Consider the following 21,875-nt stretch of genomic DNA (forward strand, 5'->3'; position numbering starts at 1 on the left):
GGTGGCTTCGCTTATACCGTGTTGGGCTGCGAAGCATGAGGGTTGGATTTCAATTTCTTATACTCCTTTGAGCCTTCCTCCTCGAAGTCTGAAGAACATCTCAAGCTTATCAACAGTGCCCGCAAGATGGCAAATCCCACAGAGTCCCTGAACTGAGGGCTCCACCTTCACTGCGAGAACTACATTTATGGCACCATGCATTGCACAAAGATACAGTGAACGTTACAGAGCCGAGTCAAAGTCAAAAGCCCCCTGGTCGAACATTTCGGCAATAACTCCGCACAATATGGCCACCATACATTGCGACTGCTGCAATGTCAGAGCTAAGGTGAGTGCACGGATAGTGGCAGATTGAAGAACAGATAAACAAGTCGTGTTTTATTGAACGCTGTACGTCTGCCACTGCATGTGCGGCGCAGGCAGCGGTAGGATAACTGCAAACAACCTTATCTGTACGCGCTATCAGGTGCAGCGCTGAATTAGGCCGTGGATCTAGGGAGGTTGTAGCCCCGTCCCCCAAGTCCTTAGAAAAAAGTAAGAACGCCGCTTTATCTCAGGTGTGCTTCGGGCGACTGGTTGCGAAAACGTACGTAGTGAACTCAGCCGCAGATGGTTGCAACCGAAAGCCTGAAGGTTAACCAGAATGAAATACAACCACCAAAAAAACTCGAAATGTGAAGACCTTGACTTACTGTTTTTTAACATTTTTTTTTTCCTGCGTAGTATCTTGCAGTATGTCACATCAACTCTCTGTAACAGAAGTACAGGTCCACAGAAACGCTTACGCCCGTCTGAAGAGCTTAGCTTAGAAGTGATCTGGCAGGCTACTTCGTGGTTGTGACGGAGCAAACGGTCAATACAAGATGTAATTTGAACAATGAGAGAAAAAATCGATTAGGCCTCGCAATATTTCATTAAATCATGCACTCTTTCTCAATGTGCGCGTATATGTAGGTACTTCCCCTTCTTAATCTTCTGCCGCTAGAGTTATATTGTTCCCTGTGTAATGTTCCCTCTGCGGGGAGATGGGGCAGTGCGTCATAATATAGACAAAAAAAAAAGAGGGGGGGTGTATGCTTATGTCGAGCCTGTATCTAAAATCTGTGAACATTTTGACCATCGCACACACGCTGAATGGAAATAACGAGTACCGACGAGGCACAAGTGAGTTCGCTCTGCTTACGGCACGTAGTGAAGTGTATACGCTTCAGTACGTTCTGAATCATAAACTAATTTTAACTTTAGAGATTTGCCCAATAAGTGGCTGGAGAGTTTTTTTGCTCATAATAATTGATTACTTGTAAAACGATGCGTAGAACTGTGGCTGAATATTATGATAAAGAAATGGCATTGCTATGTGTCACAGAGTTGAAAGTTACCAAATGTAAGAACAGGCAAGTTCATTGCCCACTGTAATGTTGCTGTGTCTGCCCCGCCGCGGAGGTCTAGTGGCTAAGGTACTCGGCTGCTGACCCGCAGGGCGCGGGTTCGAATCCTGGCTGCGGCGGCTGCATTTTCGATGGAGGCGGAAATGTTGTAGGCCCGTGTACTCAGATTTGGGTGCACGTTAAAGAACCCCAGGTGGTCAAAATTTCCGGAGCCCTCCACTACGGCGTCTCTCATAATCAAATGGTGGTTTTGGGACGTTAAACCCCACAAATCAATCAATGTAATGTTGCTGTGGCCCGGTCCATTTGTGCGAAAAATTCTTGTTAAGTTGGTTGCTTCAGTGAAACGGTTTGGGCAAGAAGTTTCACGATAAATGTAAATATGAACTTTATGAAAATTGTCACGGTGGGTGCTTACAGTGAACTAGCACCAATTCGAATTTTCTACCATGGAATAACGCCACTAGTAAGGAGCATTACTTTTTTTTCCGCAACGGTAACAATCAAGCAATAACTTTTTTTAGAAGAAACGTGGGATGATAACGCATTCGTTTTTTGTTGGTATAACGAGTAACCTATTTAGCAACATTTTTTTTTATATAACGCCTGCAGCACTGTATAATAGTGATGTCATCTTTTTTCCAATTCCGATCGGACCCAACACGAGACTACTTTATCGGTATCGCTCTCTTCCCTATCATAAGTGAGCCGCATAGAGTTATTCGGTGCTATGATCGGTCTCGAACGCAAACGATAGTTCACCATGTGACAGCAGTGTGGGAGTTGAAGGACCGATTCGTTTGTGTCACACAGACACACACATGTGGGTTTAACTGCGAGAGAAACGCGGGCAACATATGTGGAGAAGACAGCACAAAGTCCGGCTGGGTACTCAACTATAACTACCATTTCGTATGAACTGAATGTAAACACTAGTTTTCCCTTTCGTATTCACTCGAGAGAAAAAAAAACTAATGTTTACATTCGTTTGGTTTATGCGAATAGGCATTGTGTGCGTCAAAGAGCAGAGAAATGCATGAACAGTGGCTCTTCAGAAACGAAGAAAAATATATTAACAACACACACACAAACACACGCACGCACACACATGTGCGCGGGGGTGTGTGACACACACACTGTGCTAGAAGCCAGCCGTACTTCATATAAAAATCATTTCGAATGTTTACTTGTTAAGCTCATTTCCAGGTCAGGTTAATTTTTTTATTCATATTGTTCTATCTTACAATGCCTATAATAGGGGGGGGGGGGGGGGTTACCAAGAAAGGTTTTGAACTGCTTTTAGAAAAAGAGTCTGCGATTACCGAATCAAATATACAATATTTTCCCATATCTGAAGGGACATCAAACGCGAAGTTCGAAGACAAAAGAAATCTGTCTTGTTTGCATTGACAGATGCTTGTAATATCGTGCAGAAGACCGGATAACCGAGAACCCTGGCTATAAATAAGAAAATGCTTTGAATTATCTTGGGCATTCTAACCACGTGAATACCATAACACGAACACAATAACGTGTCTTGTAGATTTGCTTACGGGCTGCGGCACTCCCCGCGGTCAGTCCCTGGTGGCCCGGGAACCAGAAGAACGTTTTTCCTGAATCGTTCTAGCCTCTCCAGTTCACGTTTTTGTAATCTCTCTTAAAATTTCGCGCTCCGTTTTGTCATTGTGGCCAGATGAAACCTTGATGAACACAAAATGTAAAGCACCGTAATGCCAAATACTTTTCAAAAAATCGCTTCGCTGACAACTTTTTATACGCCAAAACATAACTTTAAATTTGTGTTTTTGTCTGTATTGTTTTTTTATTCTTTTTGTCAAAAAGCGAAACTAGCGACTTGCTCTTATCAGCTGCTAAAAGCGATGGGGGTCACGTGACTGACGAGCGTCTTCTCATCTCAGCGTGTTAGGTGTTTTGATTGTTTTGATCAGCTGCTCAGATACATCGTTTGTTTTTTCTTGCGTTTAGAATGCAACGAAAGTTTTTACTTCACCTGTCACTTGCTTCAGCGTGCCCTTCGTAGCTCCGCACCCTTCCACGGTATTCCAAGAGGTATATTTTCTCAAGTTGCAGTTATTCGCACTTTTCCCCTTTTTATCACATTGTCTCCGGCAGACGACAGTCACTGCCGGCATTCCTACCACACATTGTTTTGCTTTGTCAGTATGCGACCGCCCTACCATCTAATCATGGTTCGCTAATGACTGTAGGTTTCGTTTACTTCGGCGGGCACCACCCAAGGAAGCAAATTTCTTCCAAGTTGCTTCTGTCCTTGGCTGAAGGCCGCGGGCACTACGGCAAACACGCCTAGGCTATTAGCCTACACAGATTTCCTCGAAATCGTTGGCGAAGTACGTCTTTGCGGAACGAAATGACTTTAATCTGAAAGCCTGCGTTACTGATTAGCCAGGAACACCGTCTCCGACAGGTAACGCCATCCATGATCAGTGTCCGTCTCCAGCGCTCGATATATCAGTGTCCGTCTCCAGCGCTCGATATTTTTATCACGTGTGATCTGTGATGTATCTTAACGTAATTTCGAAAGCTTTTCTAGTTATTGGTTGAAACCGAAAGCGAAGCTACGGTCATGTTCAGACGATCAGATCTCGTTGTTGTCAGAATGTAGTGTAAAACAGACACTGGCGCACAGGAAGCTCCTCCAGTCAAATGAATTTCGTCTATTTCATTCGTTGGCCTTAAACGATGTCCTTATGAAATATAAACATCCGGTATAGCGCATGTTTTGTGTTCTATCCAATGGTCTGTTGTTATTCTTAATGGTAGATGTGTAACTAATGTCTTCGACTGTTAATTGCAGGAAAATGCCGTCACATGTGCAGTTTGCATGTACATTCGGTGCCCTCATTGCTCGCCCATGTATAGAGTTATATTGTAACTCGGTCGAACAATCTCTCGCCTTTCTGCGAACTGTAAACAGTGGAAAATTTATTTGCTTGGTGCTTCTAGTGTCAGAAGTTGACGAATACAATCCCCATTGTTAAAGCTCTCCGGGCTGTGCTTGTTCTGTGTCAATCACTTCTGTGAACCGTGTGTCAAGTACTCAGCCACCGTGTTGCTCCACGTCTTTTATATATATCTCCCCTATCTCCTACTTCTTTTTTTTAACTAACTCCTTCACTATGCTTTCAACCAGCTACCACAAGCCCTGCTTGTCCCTTTTTGGTTCACTTTGATTTATGTACTTCTTGCACAGCACTCTAGCACTGTGGTAGCATAATATTGATCACCAAATGCCACTCGCGTTAAGGCCACAGAGCCAGCGATGCATAATAAAAATGTTGAGAAAGAGCTCATTTTCACAACCCACATAGTGGTCAAAATACATCACTGATAAAGTATACAAAGTATTGCACAAATAAAACAACTTGCAGCTTTGTCACTGAGCATAACTTCATAAGCAAGCTCTGTAAAGCAATATTATGCCAACATGTTTTTTTTTTATTGTTTTCAGATCACTGAATCTCAGCCCCGGTATGTAAATAGAAACATGTCAAGCATGTATGTGTAATAGCCTTTTCTTGTTACCTCAGGAACTCATTATAATGTACAACAGGTTGCAGTGTACCTTATATACATATCCAAAATGGGTGCCTAAAGAAAGTAAGGATCTGGTTAGATTAGAGATGACCTTAGATGACATTGCTTCATAAGAGGATAACTTCAAAAGTACCATCACAATAGCAGTCTGCTGCATCCATAAGCTGCTGTTACCTTAGAAAAACAATCTACTTGTTTTAAAGTGTTTAATAAATCATTGGTTACAAGAGAAATGGTGATGGAAATGTCCATATTATCTTTGACCCCCCCCCCCCCCCCCTAGTTTTCTAGCACACACCTAAATCCGAGTACAGGCCCTACCGACTTCTGTTTAGATGTGATCAACTTGCAACCTTTATCAGCATTTCATGCACTGTTCATAATGTGGTTGATAATTCACAGTTACTTTAATATAGTCACTACCTTGGGTACCAGCATTGTCAAAAAGCTGCACAAGCAAAAACTCTGACAATACAGCAGGCATTTTTTTGTCTGAGTGATAAAACGATAGCAGTGATAATTCATAACGAAATAGTCACTGTGTAAAAACAGAACGATGTACACGTTATGTTACATTGCAATGACATCATAGTGACCATCATATTTTGGTATGTTCACGATGAGAACAGAAGTTTATAACATTGCGTCAACCCTGCCTGAATGTGCACTGAGTCGTTTCTTGATTTCAAGCAATCATAATATGCCTTATATGGGTTAAAATGACTTGGGCCAGTACTCTTAGATAAAGAATGATAGGAACGGAGGTTGTTATGTTTTACCAGTTAACAAAATTTTATAACATGCCCATAACCATAAGCACAAGTGTTTGCATGTAATGATTATGGTCCATTTTTTTTTGCACTTGGTGATGGTCCATGTCGTTGAGGGCAGGCAGTTAATGCATTGGACAAGAAATGGATAACCACGAGAATCAATGACGAAGAAGCAATGCTGCACACATGCTGTTCTTTCTTTTCATGATAAAGCATATCGACCATCAACATACCAAATATGGCCATTTCAGAGAATGAAAGAAAGTTACGTCAACCTTAGGTTTACACGGCATGCTTACATCCACAGAACCTATTATGAATGTGTTTGGAAATGTGATCATTCTACAACTGTTGGATATTGTCCTAAACATATCTTTGTCTTTTTATGCACTTGACTGAAAATGCTTTTAGCTCAACAACCTGGAGCAGAATCTTTGTCACTCTTTTGTTTTTTATAGTATTGCCACCTTTCTTATCATTAGCCACATTTCTTATCAGAAAATATGTACTGTTTTAATTCTTTATATTTCTCTCCCACATTAGTTGCAGAAAAAATGCATAACCACTGCAACAAAGGATCTGATTTATCGCAGTGTTAGATATTCGTATGCAACCAACCAAAACCTCCGTTCATAAGTTAATCTTGTCTATCTCTGATTCCAGTCTTATGCCTTACTGAAGAAATGCGAGCTGCCCGCAATATAGCTCGTGTAGTTGGACTGCACGTATCCACATGCAGGCAAGTGCTCAGGTTCCTTATCCCCCTCTTGTGTGCATTATATATATATATATATATATATATATATATATATATATATATATATATATATATATATTTAGTTAAAGAAGTTTTCATCATGCAGTTATCATTTCTTTTAAGCTTAAATGTAAAAATGTCCTACTACCTGTATATAGCTTCAAGATTTAGTACTTATTGTTCTGTATTGATTGATGGGGCTCAGCTGAAACATAAACTGATGAAAATGTTTTCCTTTCCCAGGTACCTCTGCCATGTACACCTGAAAAGTGGTGTGGGTGCGTCTGGAGTGCAACACCTGCGTAAACTTTCAACAGCTCGTTTTCTCGCTAATCGGCCGACAGAGGAAATAGCCATCCCAGTGCCGTATGGACAACTGGCTGCGAAAGTTTGGCCAGCCCAGAGAACAGTCAAGCCCAAGAAGCATCTTCTCTGCCTGCACGGGATTCAAGACAATGCGGGTACCTTCGACCCGTTGCTTGAAAAGCTGGATGGTGAGTGGCAGGCTGTGGCGTTAGATTTCACCGGCCACGGTCTGTCATCGCACCTGCCGAGGGGATGCGTCTACACCATGACGCACTTGATATTGGATGTCGCTCGTGCTGTTCACTTTCTTGGCTGGAAACAGTTCAACTTGCTGGGCCACAGTATAGGAGGCCTTGTCGGACACAGATATGCCAGCATATTTCCTGAAAAGGTTAGTGTCATGAAAACAGGATAGCTCTTTGCTATGCTTCATATAACCTAATTTTAGTATAATAGAAGGCAGCACACTATCCCTAATAAACAGCGCATTTTCATAATACTTTTCATGGGCTTTTGCGATGAAAACTTCCCTGACAAGCATGTATGTACTCTTTGTTTTGCTTTCGACTTGATTCCAAAAGTGCCTCGTCATAAAAATCAGCTCGAGAATGGCCAGCTATGTAGTGCAAGTTGTTAACACCATCACTGAATGACCCTGTAAATTTATAGAGTTTTGCTGTAGCTTCTCATTTAGGAATATTTAGCTATTTGTGCAATACTGTCTACAGAGTCCCTGAATGGGAACGGTGCTCACACGTGTCTTAGCGTCATGACTTTTTAGTTGGTGTACAGGCGTTTGAGCACTTGCATATAATGAGAACAATACGTATGCAAAGATTTTTTAGTTTTTTCGCTGAGTTGCAATATTCTGCTTCCATGTGCTGCATTAATCAGTGACCCATAATAATATTTAAAATATGGCTTGTTTATCTTCATCTTCAGAATGCGAGGAAGATGTGTTTTTACAGATTAAAACATGCACACACTTTACACAATAAGAAGAGGGGGAGAAGGGCACCACCTCTCATAGTGTGTGCATAAAAAAATCGTAGGAGAATTTTTTAAAGCTGGCTTATGAATCCCACAGTTTTATGGAATTTAACCGAGTCAAACACACAAAAGCATTACCACTAAATCAGGTCACCTGCTTACTGACAATGGCAAAGTGAAGTTTACGTGCACAGTAAAAAAAAAATTTATAGTAATATTTACTATGAATTATAGTGATATATATATTGTCATGACCAAGAAAGACGCTGGCGCTTCGGCGCGCGGGTAGCTAGAGCAAAGAAGAGAAGAACGAAGTCAGAATAAGAACAGCTGGCCCAGGATCGGGTCTTGTCTCTTGTTCTCTGTCTCGCTCATTACAATGGCGCAGTCGACGAAGAAAAAGTCTTACGTCCCGGCTTCGTCATCCAGGACAGCCGTGATAAGCACCGCTTGAGGACGGCGTCAAGGCCTCCTCGGCAGCTGTTCACCTGCCGCCACTGCCACCACCGTTCAGGGACGGCGTCCAGGCCTCCTCGGCAGCTGCAGTACACAAGGGACGCTGTCCACACGTCCTTGAATATGGATTCTGCCGTCAGCGCAAGCGGACAAGTGAACCCTCTGCGAGAAACCACCGGTACGTGTCCTCGTGTTTCGTCGGCAGTGCGGGCTTCTCTACCCAGGAACGCCGTTCACGCTTCTTTGGCGATGGAGTCAACAACCCGGCCACCGCTTTAGCTGCCCATCGGACCTTCACTGGACGGTGTCCATGCCTCCTCTGTAGTATTAGGGCATCACCAAATGGACACTATGCTACCACTTCGCGGCCGTAATACGCACAGGCTCCTGTCCTTTGGGAATGCTGTTCAAGCTTCCCACGGCCTGCATTCCCTGTCCGGTACTCTTCCAACACATAAGCCGCCAAGAAACGTTGTTCATGCTTCCTTGGACGTGCGTGTAACCACCGTGAGTACTACTGGAACCACGTACTTCACGGACGCAAACGAAAGCGGTTTAGAAGCCTCGTGCGAAAGTGCCGTGGAGCCGCGGCGTACCATCGCAGTGCTCCGCGCCGAGACTAACAAACTGACAGCGTTGATCGCCGAGCGAGCTCCTACAATGTAGCCAGCATTGTGTGACATTAACGCAGTGTTGGATATAGCTGCCTCGTACCACCTTGAGGCAAGCACACCAGAGCAACGCAGGGATCTTCGGTCTTCTCTGATCGAGCTCTCACACCAGCTCGACTGCTTCGCGTTGGTGATCTCTGCGTTGCCACCGTCCACCTCACAATCACAAGCCGTCTGCGAACTACCGGAATTGTTCGGGGGCCGGAACGACGCCGACAGCTGGGTGGCAACCGTCAACGCGATAGCAATGCGTGAGACCTGGACGGAATCTCAGAAATGGATCGTGGCTGTAGACCGTCTTCGGGAAGGTACAGCGGCGTGGCACCGGTATGAAGGCTTCAAGCAGCAGTCCTGGGTGGAGTGGAGTTCCAAGCTCATAGCTGCCTTTGGCCAGACGCTCTCCGATCTCTCTTCCACCACCCAGTCCAACCTGACCGGTACCGAGGATGGAGTTCAAGAAGGGCTCAATCTCGGGGCTCCAGTTGAGCACTCCAGTTCTCCACATGAGCTTCCAGACTCGTTGCTGGTACCGGACCCAAATTCGTGTCAGCCATCGGCCACCCTGTCCTCTTTCGTGGGGGGAGATACAGAGAGCACAGGGTAGCTGGACCCTCTGGACCCTCTGTAACAAGAAGAGACAGAGATGGCGGCGCAGAGGCTCCTGCGTCAAATCATGATGCCCGGGCATCGCAGCCTGTCCAGAACGCCGACGGCAATGAAGACCAGTGCCCCAAACTGTACCAATGGAATTGCCTGCTAAGCGTGCTGCGAGTGCCACGAGATAGCCATGGTCACCGACCAGAGTGTTCGACAGACGCAGCCAATATGATGACAGGTTCACAGAATGTCCTGCCGCAGATTGGAAGACCGGCCGTGAATTATGTTTTCTGCCACACATCACAGAAGTTGCGTACCCACTCTCGACACCAGTCAAGGCACCTAGCGCGTCATTTGGGATACGCTTTTGGCAACCCTCGTCTGGCATTTTACGCCAGCCGCTGATTTTGCGGCCCGTCCGAAGCGCGCTGTCAGATGCATGTTTGGCTGCTTCCCTCAGAGAGCCTCTGCATGGCCGAGACCGACCAAAACGATGCAGCCAGTCTCGACCTCCCGATAGACTTGTGGCAGACTCCGGCACCCAGATCCAGCGTGGTCGAGGCCGACCTCCGAGATGCAGCCAGTATCGACCACCAGATCTACTTCTGGCAGATACCCGGACCAAATCGCAGCATGGCCGAGAGCGTCGGCCGCAACGGGGCAGCCAGTGCTGGCCGCCTGAGTCCACAGCACTTTTTCAAGAGACATCGCGGTGTGCAAAAAAGCGACCAGCTCGAAGCAGCCAGTGCCGTTCACCAGAGACGCTTCCCCCAGACCGTCGCTCCATGTTGCATTGTGGTCCGGGCTGACCACCACGATGCAGCCAAGCCAGCCCACCAAAAACTTTGCCGCCAGCTCCGCGCGCGCGCAGTCATGGCCGAGTGTCATGACCAAGAAAGATGCTGGCGCTTCGGCGCGTGGGTAGCTAGAGGAAAGAAGAGAAGAACGAAGTCAGAATAAGAACAGCTGGCCCAGGATCGGGTGTTGTCTCTTGTTCTCTGTCTCGCTCATTACAATATAATACGATAACTGGTAATATAGTAATATGTTTGTTTTTAAGTAATCAATCATCTGTTATGTTTCTATTGAAGACCTCCATTTTCTTAGATTCATTTTTTGTATGGATATGTCTGAGCATGTAACTCCAACTTTGGTATTTGCTACTCCCACAATGATTTTTTCAATTTTTTCAGGTGTCAAAATTAATTCTTGTGGATGGTTTTGGAGAAATCTATGAAGCTAGAAGCCAACTCCTCAGCACGATGAGGACTACACTGCTGTCTTTCCTGCGTCTCGAACAGAAGGACTTCAGCGAGCAACCAACTTATACTGAAGAGGAGGTCATGGCTCTCTACGCAAAGATGCCTTGGGGATGCATTCGTGCTGAGGACGTGAAGATACTGATGAAACGGGGTTGTAAGCTCCAGGATGACGGCCGTTACGTGTTTACCAGGGATTTTCGTTTGAAGTCATTTTACTGGGACAAGGTTGACAGAGCTGCCCTCGAACCATGGTGGAAGTCCTATAAGAATGACATTCTAGTTCTGGATGCTGTACCTGGTTTTGGCAGCTGTTCAGTCCACAACGGCAGAATGATAAACTTGTTGAAGGAACATTGCCGCACTTTTCAGATGGCAATCCTGGATGGTGATCACCACATTCACATGAATCAGCCAGAGTTGATAGCCAGCTACATAAAACCCTTTTTACAAGATCTGCGAGGCAGCAGAAATCAGATGTGGTTTGTGTGATGATCTCTGTCGTGGTTTACAGCAGCTTTATTGAAATGTATCGTGAGATGTAGGTTTCGTGGGAAAGGTAAAGGGAAGTGATTGGATTCAGGGTGGTATTACACATGCAAAAAAAAAAGAAAACGAAAGAATCAGGTGTAACACTTGTTCAGATGAGCAGGTGGCTCAGAATGTGCATCTTACATGAATCATAGATGATGAATGATATCTCAATAATTAAGTGCCTGGGCTTTGTTTATGCACAGTATATTCTATATGCAGGTATATTCTATATGCAGGTGCAGCCAGTAAGGAAATGTGCGGTTAGCACAGAGGATTCAGTGGCTTGTTGTCATAAAACTCTTCATGCTTATTTATTAGATAGTAGCAGTGCATAACGTGTGCATGTTTTTTTAAGTATTCTTTGTAGCGGTCCTAGGTTAAATAAAGAGCACCATCGAATACCTTAAGACAGACGGTTGTCGTCCGCCATTTATTAGTGTTCTCTCTAACTTCTTTCTCCTCTGCATTCCATTTCTCTTCATCTTCATTTTCCCTTTTCAGACGGCTTCAACCTCCTCGGCTTCTTTTGTTTACACCTCCGGGTGTAGTACTTAAACACATTACCAATGGAAGCGCCCTCAGTTTATTCTGATGATCCTAGGTATCAAACTGTCTTGAGAACACCGTTCTGAGATGCCGTTTTAACTATGGATAATGGTCTCTAAAACTGATCACTGGCCGTGCGAATTTCTTTGGGGATTAGAACAAAGTCTACTTGTATATCCGCAATGTCACTGTTGCATCTCTTGTCGAAGTTCTTCTTCATGCACTGTCTATAGAAGCCACTTTGGCTCTCGCCTTTCTTGGCTTCTTTGAGGACGAGCTTTTCAAGTAGGCCAAGCTCGCGATCAGCGGCGAAGGTAAGGACCACTCCAGAGACAGCAAACAGAGGACTACATCCTAGGCCGCTGGTGTATGAGCGGTTGTGATGTCTGATGGCAGCCTCGACGCAGCACTTCCAGCAACCTCGAAATATAGGGTACATTTTTAGGTATTGCTTGATATCTCTAATGTTGGCACGTTCAACCAAGCCATTTGCCGCAAGATGGTATGGCAAACAAAATTTCAAAGTCCTGCCACAATCTTTTGTCCACCTAGCCAGCTTTGAACTTTCAAAAGTGTGGCAGTTGTCACAAACTATGGCCCCGGTGCACCTGAAACATTCTGATTGAAGGAAAGGAATAATGCTGTTGGCATCTTCCCTTCCCACTTTAGTCACTACAATTCGGGTGCATTTGTCTATGCCAAGCAGTTTTCTCGGTACCCTCGTTCTTTTTTTCAATTCAGCGAAATCTAAGTGAATCACTTCAAAAGGGACGCTGGAATATTTTGGGTTATCATCACATCTGTTGCCTACTTAAACTTCACTTTGTTCACTTGGCGTAGATGACATGTCCGAATGCATTCTTTTGCGTCCTCCTTCATACTTGGCTAAGTAAATCCTTTTAGGAGCTTGTTGTAGGTGCGACCAAAGCTGTCATGTCCCCCCGACTTTGGACTATCATGATACAGATGAAGTATGTTTGAAACCATTGTCGATGGTACGTGATATTTCCCGTCAACAAAATTCATCTCCTCGGTTCCTTCCCATAACTTGGCGCAATTTATTTCTTCAGGTTGCTCACTCGTCCTGTAAACAAGTAGTCTGGACAATGCATCTGCATCTGTCAGCAGCGGACCAGGGCGATGTCATATCTCAAAGTCAAATTGTTGTAGATAGTTCGCCTATCGAGCGATTCGTCCCTTTGGTTGTGGTATGTTTATGAGATGTGTCAAAACTTGGTGATCAGTAAACAAAGTGAACTTCGCACCCTCCAGGTAGGTATGAAAATACTGGACAGCTTTTAAAACAGCGAACGCTTCTTTCTCAGTGGTGGTATAATTAACTTCAGCGGGCTTCAAAGTATAGCTGTAGAAACGGACTATGTGGTGCTTTTGATGATCAGGTAGTTGTGACGGCTTCTGATAAAGAACTGCACCCGTTGCATAATGTGATGCATAATTGAGCACAAAAGGCATGGAGAAGTCCGGTATATGAAGAATCGAATCTGATGATATCAGTTTCACTTGTTCGTTGTAAGCTTTTTCACACTCCGGGCTCCATTGAAAAGCGATGTTCTTTTGCATCAAACGTGTGAGGTACCTGGTCTTTACAGCATAATCTTTTATGAAAGACCTGAAATACCCAGCTAGGCCAAGAAATACCTGCAGAGAGTGGATATCGTATGGCTTCTCCAACTTTGAAATTCTTTCAACTGAATCTTGCTTTGTGCTTTTTATAGTCCTGTCAAAGACTTTGCCGAGGAACATAACTTTGTCTTGAAAAAAAGAACTTTTCTTGAAATTCACTTTGAGATAATCTAGGCTAAGAGCATTCAGGACTTGTGAAAGATGACTTTGATGCTCTTTTTCTGTCTTCGAAAAAATCAGTACATCATCTATGTATACATTGCAAAATATTCCGATAGGGCTTCAGTATATCATTCATTATCTTTTGGAACCAGGCCGAATAATTCTTCAATCCAAATGGCAGGCGGTTATATTCGTGCAAGTCAAATGATGTGACAAAGGCGGTGTATTTCTTTGTGTCCTCAGTCAAAAGAATTTGCCAGAAACCCTTGCTTAAGTCAATGCAAGAAAACCAGTGACGTCCACCTGTTCCGTCAATAATTGTACCTATCCTGGGCATGGGCAATGGTATAAGTTCTGTTTGTTGGTTGAGTGCCCTATAATCTGTACAAAGACGCAATGTTCCATGCTCTTTTGGAGCGGTAGTGATAGGTGAGGCAAAGGGCGAGACAGAGAGTCGAATGATATTTGCATCCAACTTTGTCTGCAGCTCTTCCTTCAGTCATGTCTTCTTTTCTCTTGACATGTTATACGGAGCTCTTCTTACCACGGTCTTATCAGCGATTTCAAATAGCACTTGATGGGCCTTCATTTTCGGGAGTGGGGGTAGCTTCCAATGTAGACGAGCTCAGGGTACATGGCTTTGATGTCTTGTTCGCAATGAACAATTCTTAATGGACGAGGTGTTGGATCTTTCGTCGTCCTGGGGGACTCATCTTCAATAAGCACTTTGTCATCCCAGTAAAGGTTAATCTTGAGATTCTTCATGTCAGGGTGAGACAGCAGAAAGTTATATGCTACATTCGGCATTGGCAACACAGTGCTGGTGACAGAATGACCTTGAAATTCAGTGACTACAGATGCCCACTTGTTATGTGAGCTCACCAAGCCATCATATCCTTGTACTCGAATGACTTTACCAGCATGCAAATGATTGATGTCGAGTTGCTTGCTGTTAATGATAGACACAGAAGCTCCACTATCCACCAATGCATTCATTTCGACCCCATCAATTTTCACTGGTATATGGAGCAGGTCGGACGATATTAAATACACCATCCCCCGGCCGCTATTCCTTTGATTGAGATCTCTCAGTTCAGGCAGCAAGGAGTGAAGAGCTAGATTTTGTGCAGAGCTGTAAGAAGTTTCAACACTGTCCTCGTCGTTACGCACACATTGGCATGAAATGTCTCTGCAGCTTCGTGCATGATGACTCGTAGGTAAGTGGGTGTTAATGTTGCATCCGCCATGTCTGTTCAAGAGAGATTTTCTTCCCATGAAGGCCTTCCATATTCCTTTTCTGCCCTCGGCAACAAACTCTTGAGGCATTGTAGAAGCTCGTCCATAGTCCTTGGAGCTATCAACGCAACTTCTCTTCGAATCTCTCTAGATAACCCCTGCATCACTAGGTCTAAACAGTCTTCGAGAAAAGGTTAGGCTCCGGTACATGTAGCAGACAACGTTTCTCTAGGTAACATTCTAGGGCAGATCCAGATTTGTACTAATAAGTTAGCACAGCATCCCATCTTTGCGTAGCACTAACTTCAGATGCAGCAAAAAAAAACTTGCTTTCCATTGCTCCCAACAAAATGTCAAAAAGCTAGTCAAAAAGCTGCAAATCGTACCACTTTTTAGCGGTGATGTCAAGATATCGACGCAAGTTTTGAATTTCATCGTCATCTGATAGCCACATATTCTTTCGCGATGCATATTCATAAAGAAAAATTCATTGTTGAGGACTCTGGGCGCTTTCTTCAAAAATATCTGGCTCCTCCAGTCTTTGCATTGTTGGAGCTCTGTTCAGTGCATCAACGAGAGTTTTAATTAGCTCACTATTCTGTGTCATTTGTCGTTTCTGCTCTTCAATAATGTTTATTAACAAGCTCACCGTCTCTTTAGCAATCTTTTGCGAGAGTCGTGGACATCGCATAGGTTGAAGGACAAGCTTTTCTAGTGCCTGTAGACTCAGATTCACCTTCACGGATTCTATCTGAAGAAGCTCCTCGTAGCCAATGGCAGCGTCCTTCATCATTTTCTCAGTCAATACTGCAGAACTCGCATGACGAGAAAGGTCCGTTCTTGGCTCACCTTGAACTTAGAAACCCGTGAAGACCACATGCTGCGATGAGGTCTGGTCAACGAAGAACTTAATCCATATGTCCGCCTTCAGCTACGCCAGAACTGTGTAGTGGTGCTAAGTTAAATAAACAGCACCATCGAATAACTTAAGACAGACGGTTATCGTCTGCCATTTATTACTGTTTGCTCTAACTTTTTCCTCCTCTGCATTCAATTTCTCTTCTTCTTCAGTTTCCCTTTTCAGACTGCTTCATTCTTTTATGCCCAATTCCTGATGCTGCCATCTTCTCAAGTGTTGCTTTGTGTTACTGCGCAGTGTACAAAGTCTGGTCATTCCTACCTTGGCAGGAAGTGTTTACACTTCTTATGGCAAAATGAATGTCTTATGGCAGAAATAATCAGCCTTCGTTCACTTTATCATTTCACATTGCCCCTTTATGCATCAAGATGTCGCTTTTACTAGCATGCAATAATGTACACCAGTGTTGCAGTTATGCTTTTCTTACATTTTGCAACAGCAGACACTTATGATTGCACATATGCTATTGAAGTACACTAAAAAGTGATGGAAATTTTTTTAAAGCTTCTTAATATTCTTTGAACACCCCATTCACTTCATTTTCTAAAGGTGGGTTGGGAAAGCAATGCTTTCCTCTAGAATGGTGCCCTGTAACCACTCCACTAAGGATGGTTATGCCAGTGTGTATATTAAACATACTTGTGCCGCAGAAGTCCTCCTAAGTTGCCATGTTGAGCCTCTGTGCACTTTTTAATGCAGTCATTGTGCATTTACACACAGTTGTGTGGCTCCACATTAATTTTCTGCTAAAGTGCATGGCATCTCGGGAAGCTGGTGCAGGACCTCCAAGTTGCCTTTGGCACCTGTCTTTCATTTTTTGCTAGTCTTGTGGCTCTCCCATGCCTCCAAGTGTTACTACTATTTCAAAACTGAAGCCTTGTAAATGAGCTTAGCCTTTCCTTTCTCTGAAACATAATTGTATTAGTACAACATAATCATTTGATGGCTCAACTTAAATTGAGGACGACACAGTGAGCAAGGGCAAAAAAATGAACAATGTAACCTTTTTGAGCATGGTCAGAAAACGCTGCCGATCGGTAGTACAGACTCTCAACAACACGTGAGCCAAGTATTATAGTGCAGCACGTGGCCTAGAATTCACAATAAATTATCAAAATCAGCTGAAAATGGCTTTTCCTTCTCTCGAAAAATGGTAGAAGAAGCTCAAAAATCACTCATAAAAGGTCTTCTATTAGCCATTGGCTGATTTGAACATGGCGCGCTCGGTCCTTACAGGGATCACCATGGGAGGCAACGACTTGTCCACGTGTGTGCGAACGATCACACTGAACAAGTTGCGAATTCGAAGAAGAAAAATGTACTCAAGGTCACGAGGCGTGCATCACGTATTTTCTTTGCCCATGCCTTCCCTCCCTGCTTAGCTTCCAGCGTGCGACAAATCTTTGTAACTCAACTCATACTGGACGGATTTTTCAAATTCCTGCAGCTTTTAATTCGTGAAGCAATGTGTTCTTTTAGGGAATTCATTCCATGGTTAATGGAAGAAGTGTCTCAGGGCCCCTTCAAGAGACAGGAAGAGAGTAAAGTAGGTCAGGGAACAAACAGGGTTATGGTTATCTCAGTTTAATTGAAGAAGAAAAAGAAATGCACATGGCCCGGGCACATAGCTCATAGACAGGATAATCGCTGATCATTAAGGGTAACTTACTGGAATCCAGGAAAAGGCAAATGCATGAGAGGGAGACAGAAAATTGGGTGGGCACATGACTCAAAAGTTTGCTTGTATAATGTGGCAGCTGAAAGCACTAGACGGGGTTGATTGGCGGAACATGGGAGAGGCCTGCACTGGGTGTAGTCAGGCTGATGATGAATTATTTGACATCATTTTAATGACAGTACCAGGCATATGCTATTGAACTGCTTTTTTGCATCGTACTTTAATTTATGAGTGCTATACAAGGTAGCTTTATTGTCCTCAATCCAGATTGGGCCCATAGAAATATGTAGCATGCAAAAGCTTCAAGCAGCACACACATACAGAGTCAATTTTATTTTCTAGAACCGGAATAGATGCTTTATACTTGGTGCTTGTGTAGCAGTGAAGGTGGCCCCAGTATTGTGCCCAGTCTTCTAGTCCTTCCACCTCATGTGAAAGCCAGTCGATGCATTTTTTAAAACAGTAAAGCTTCTTTACTGTACTGATGTATAGCAGAGTTATAGAGACAGGCAGTCTATTGTCTGAGACACTATGCGAGCTGGAATGAGGATGTGGTATTTCTAGAATAGAATGCTCTTGTAGTCGTGGGCATATTTGAGCCTTGCTTGTACAAGTGCTACAATCACAGCAAAATTTCTTAAAAATTAAAAATAATATTCGCTAAGTTATGTGCTTTTATACACTTCATCAATAATGTATGTGTGTGTGACAACGTAATAAAGTAAAAAGGGAAGCTGATTTGCAAGTTTTACTGAGTGTGAAATTGTTTATTTCTGCTCTGTCAGCATTGGTGAAACCTTGCTGATTTGAGCCTCCGAGCTTAGATCTCGTAAACAAATATAATGTGTTGTTCAGTCCTGTTTATTTTCATAAGGTGAGGAAAGCGGTAGCCTACATGACTATTCTTTTAAATTCTTCCAAGTTTCAAGGACAACCACTTGTATTTTGGCATACGTCAGCATCCATCACTTCACTGTGTCCTGCTAAGTTTTCCAACGTAAAGCAAATTGAACGAAGTATTTTTTTTAGTAATGCACTCAACAGTAACTCTGAATGCCACTTGCACTTCATGTGTATGCATTAAAGTGACATTGCACCAAGTGTTGCATGAATAACTTTGCAAGGTGGCAATCAACATTTTTACGAAGCTAATGTTTACTGCACTGAAACTTCGCCTAGGAGTACTGTTTTGCATTAAGGTTAGTTCAATACTGCATTCAAGAGGAATTAGCTACCACCTTCATTCATGAAAATGCACTGATAGCATCATCTGCAACAATGCCAGTGCTGATTATGCTGCAAAAAAAAAAATGATGCCTCAATGTTTCATTGCTATGGTAAAATACAGCATACATAAAATGTGCCACAGAGAAGAGGCAAGCAAGTTGTCTTCCTCAGATGTTGTTTAAAAGATTTTTAAGGGGCCTCTTTACAGGTTTCAATTTATTTCTTTACACCTCCCAAGCAAGCTTGCTAATTTGTACAGAAGATTGTGGCAATTAGAGCTTGTGCATATCAAAGTGCTATGCACCTTACAGAAAAATGATTCTTGCACCCCTCTCCTGAACCTGACCAGTCTTCTTTGCCCACACTGTAACGTAATCTTGCCCTTAGCAACATTGCGTAGCACCGACTTCATCGATTGGTCCTTTTCACTACGCAACGGTGCCTTGGCCCTGCAGTAATGAAGTTTTGGTCGCAAAGACAGCATTTTCATTTGCTATTCTCTGCTGTTTTGGAAGAACTGAGACAAACAAGACAAGCGATATGTACGGAATGAAAACCTTCTAGGTAGATACGCATTTCGTAACTTTATTGTTAGAGAAAGGGCTTGTGGGCCATTGTATACTTGCTTACCACACTAGTGCTTAATACGCTTTGCACCTAGCTTTTTCGATGCACCGCTCTGACACGAGCAACACATAGAGGATGCCTTTCTCATTCCTTGGCTGCACACCAATCACATACTCAATGACATTGTGAGATTACCAAAGTGTGCATAGTCATGACAAAGGGCTGTTTGCCCCTCTCCACTGCCAGAGAAGTGGGAGAAGGCTCAAACAAGAAATTTTGAAAGCAACTAAAGCAGGTTGTTCTATATTCTGTAATTTCATTATTGCAGCACCTATTCGCAAAATTTTTGCGGCAGTAGGTTCACATTATAAAATTGCGCAGTTATCTCTTGCACAAATATTGAACCCCAAGGTTTTTAACTGGCCCTCTAAATACACAGGAGTATAGACTTCTATCTACTATGTTGCAATGCTGCAGGCTAAAACATGATCAGGACCGCACATATTCTACAAAAAAGAATAAAGTCAATTTATCGAAAAAGAAAGGTTTGCATGCCAAAGGAAAAGTTGTCTAAGTTCTCACAAAAAAGTTAGACCACAGTTAAAAAAATTAGACCACAGTCTTCTCTGGACCGAAATACGGTAAAGTATTAATCATCATCATCAAACCAAAAGAAAGACGTAGAAAAAAACTACTGGGCGACGTACTCCACTCCCCACCGCCCCGCCACAGTGGTCTAGTGGCTAAGGTACTTTGGCTGCTGACCTGCAGGTCGCGGGATGAAATCCCGGCTGTGGCGGCTGCATTTTCGATCGAGGCGGAAATGTTGTAGGCCCGTGTACTCAGATTTGGGTGCACGTTAAAGAACCCCGGGTGGTCCAAATTTCTGGAGCCCTCCACTAGGGCGTTTCTCATAATCATATGGTGGTTTTGGAATGTTATACCCCACAAATCAATCAATCCACTTCTCACTATTCCCCACAGCCAATGCCTCTATAGAAGCATGTACGGTTAAATGAAAGCAGCTGCAGTTGGTGCCATAGCTTTAATGTGGTAGAATTGATAACTTTTAAGTATCATCATTCAAGACAGTGCACGAATCATTTTTACGATGCTGGTGATTCACACAAACGTGGTAATAAAGTAAAGTTTATGTAAATTTGTACAGCTGCAAGATATTTTGGTTGAAATCGTCCAGCAGACTGAAAGGAAGTCGTGTATACCTGGTGCTGTCACTGATGCGATGCTTAATATTTTTCGTGGTGGCTGTCATAAATCTTGGCATTATTGAAGCTATTCAGGCAAGACGAACCTACTCCTCATCCAAGGAAAACTATTTCAAAGATTGCTTTTGTACCTCTGATGAAATTGAGAACTTTGATCGGAGAAGTCAGCAGAGTTACCTTTGGACAAGTTTTCATAATGACATGTTGCTAGTATATTTGTTAGAACACTCAAGTGCAATACTATGGTTATAGTTCAGTGCTTTCAGGCTAAGCTTTCTGTAGTCATGCAATGTCTCTCTGAAAGTAGAGAGCATTTCTATTTTCTTGGTATTCATGAGTCTTGGCTGAAACACCATCAGTCATTTCGGTGACCTATTTTTTTTTCAAATTTTTTCACACAATCCTGTGCTGGGATTTACTCTTAGGGGAGTAAGGGCTGGGATGGAAGTTTTTTTTTTCCACAAATATATACCTCTGAACGTATGCTTCTTTTTATGAGTGACCTTGGTGATATAATTTTCGTAGTGTGGCATTATTGCCCTTGGCTATTGATTGGTGTAATGTTGCAGTGTTTTGATAGGTTTGATGATCTGTTGTCATGAAACAACCATGTGAAGCCACCATGTGTGCAACCATCAGAGCTTTGAAAATTTCGCATTAAAACAATGCACTAAGTGTTGCAAAGTTGTAATGTGGTAAAAGGGCATCCTTTGTTACCCGTCCATGACAGGACTTGCTAGAAACTGACTTGAATATTTGCATCCATGTTGATTATTTCACTTAAGTGTCAGGTCTCTTGTGTCTATTTTGTGATCCATAGAAATGTATTGTTCACTTCATTTCACGATTAAAGATTACAAAAGTTCTAATCATACCTGCCCCGTCATTTTTCTTTTGGTGTCATTTTTTTAGTCGTTAAAGCATTTACATGAATGAATTCCACATATTTCTTTAGCAGTTAGATTTCATGCAACATTAGAGCTTCTCTGTTATCATTATAAAGGTTCGATCCCAATTCCTGGCATTAGAGCATGTTTGACAAAACTGCCATGTTTTGTTTCTTGAATTTTTTACTGCATACTGTCGTGGAAACTGCGGGTATATCATCCACTATTTGTTGAATTCATTTAGGGTGTGTGTAGCAGTCATGATGTACAGGTTTAATGAGTAAACACCACATATTAACACTTGCCAATAAAAATTAAATGTTATCATGACAAGTGTATTAACTGCAAATAGTGGAGGATAAAACATGAGAAGGTGCATGTAGTGATCTTTCGAGGCAACTGTGATTTACACCAATTAGAGTTTATTGTACAGTTTTTAATGTCAGCACTAAGTTATGTTATGGCGGCCAACGGCG

General features: G+C 43.1%; 1 protein-coding gene across 2 annotated transcripts; it reads left to right on the forward strand.

Annotated features, from left to right (window-relative positions):
• The first annotated feature begins 3,283 nt into the window (after window positions 1-3,283).
• On the forward strand, window positions 3,284-21,381 carry LOC119159541 (serine hydrolase-like protein). 2 transcript variants are annotated; one of them, XM_075891596.1, is made up of 5 exons: window positions 3,284-3,458; window positions 4,879-4,898; window positions 6,401-6,476; window positions 6,738-7,191; window positions 10,708-21,381. In XM_075891596.1, exons 3-5 carry the CDS (start codon window positions 6,421-6,423, stop codon window positions 11,263-11,265), a joined length of 1,068 nt encoding a protein of 355 aa, XP_075747711.1. In that variant the 5' UTR covers window positions 3,284-3,458; window positions 4,879-4,898; window positions 6,401-6,420; the 3' UTR covers window positions 11,266-21,381. The 2 variants fall into 2 exon arrangements, with proteins under 2 accessions (XP_075747711.1, XP_037268239.2); XM_037412342.2 differs by lacking the exon at window positions 4,879-4,898.
• Window positions 21,382-21,875: the final 494 nt, after the last annotated feature.

The sequence above is a fragment of the Rhipicephalus microplus genome, chromosome 1 (assembly GCF_043290135.1).
Source record: "Rhipicephalus microplus isolate Deutch F79 chromosome 1, USDA_Rmic, whole genome shotgun sequence".
In the NCBI taxonomy this organism is placed as follows: Eukaryota; Metazoa; Arthropoda; class Arachnida; order Ixodida; family Ixodidae; genus Rhipicephalus; species Rhipicephalus microplus.

Excerpts from the sequence above, each read along its gene's own strand:
- LOC119159541 (XM_075891596.1), top strand. The coding sequence starts at position 6,421 with ATGCGAGCTGCCCGCAATATAGCTCGTGTAGTTGGACTGCACGTATCC. Across the intron at positions 6,477-6,737 it reads CTGCACGTATCCACATGCAG|GTACCTCTGCCATGTACACC; the intron begins GCAAGTGCTCAG and ends TTCCTTTCCCAG. Across the intron at positions 7,192-10,707 it reads CCAGCATATTTCCTGAAAAG|GTGTCAAAATTAATTCTTGT; the intron begins GTTAGTGTCATG and ends CAATTTTTTCAG.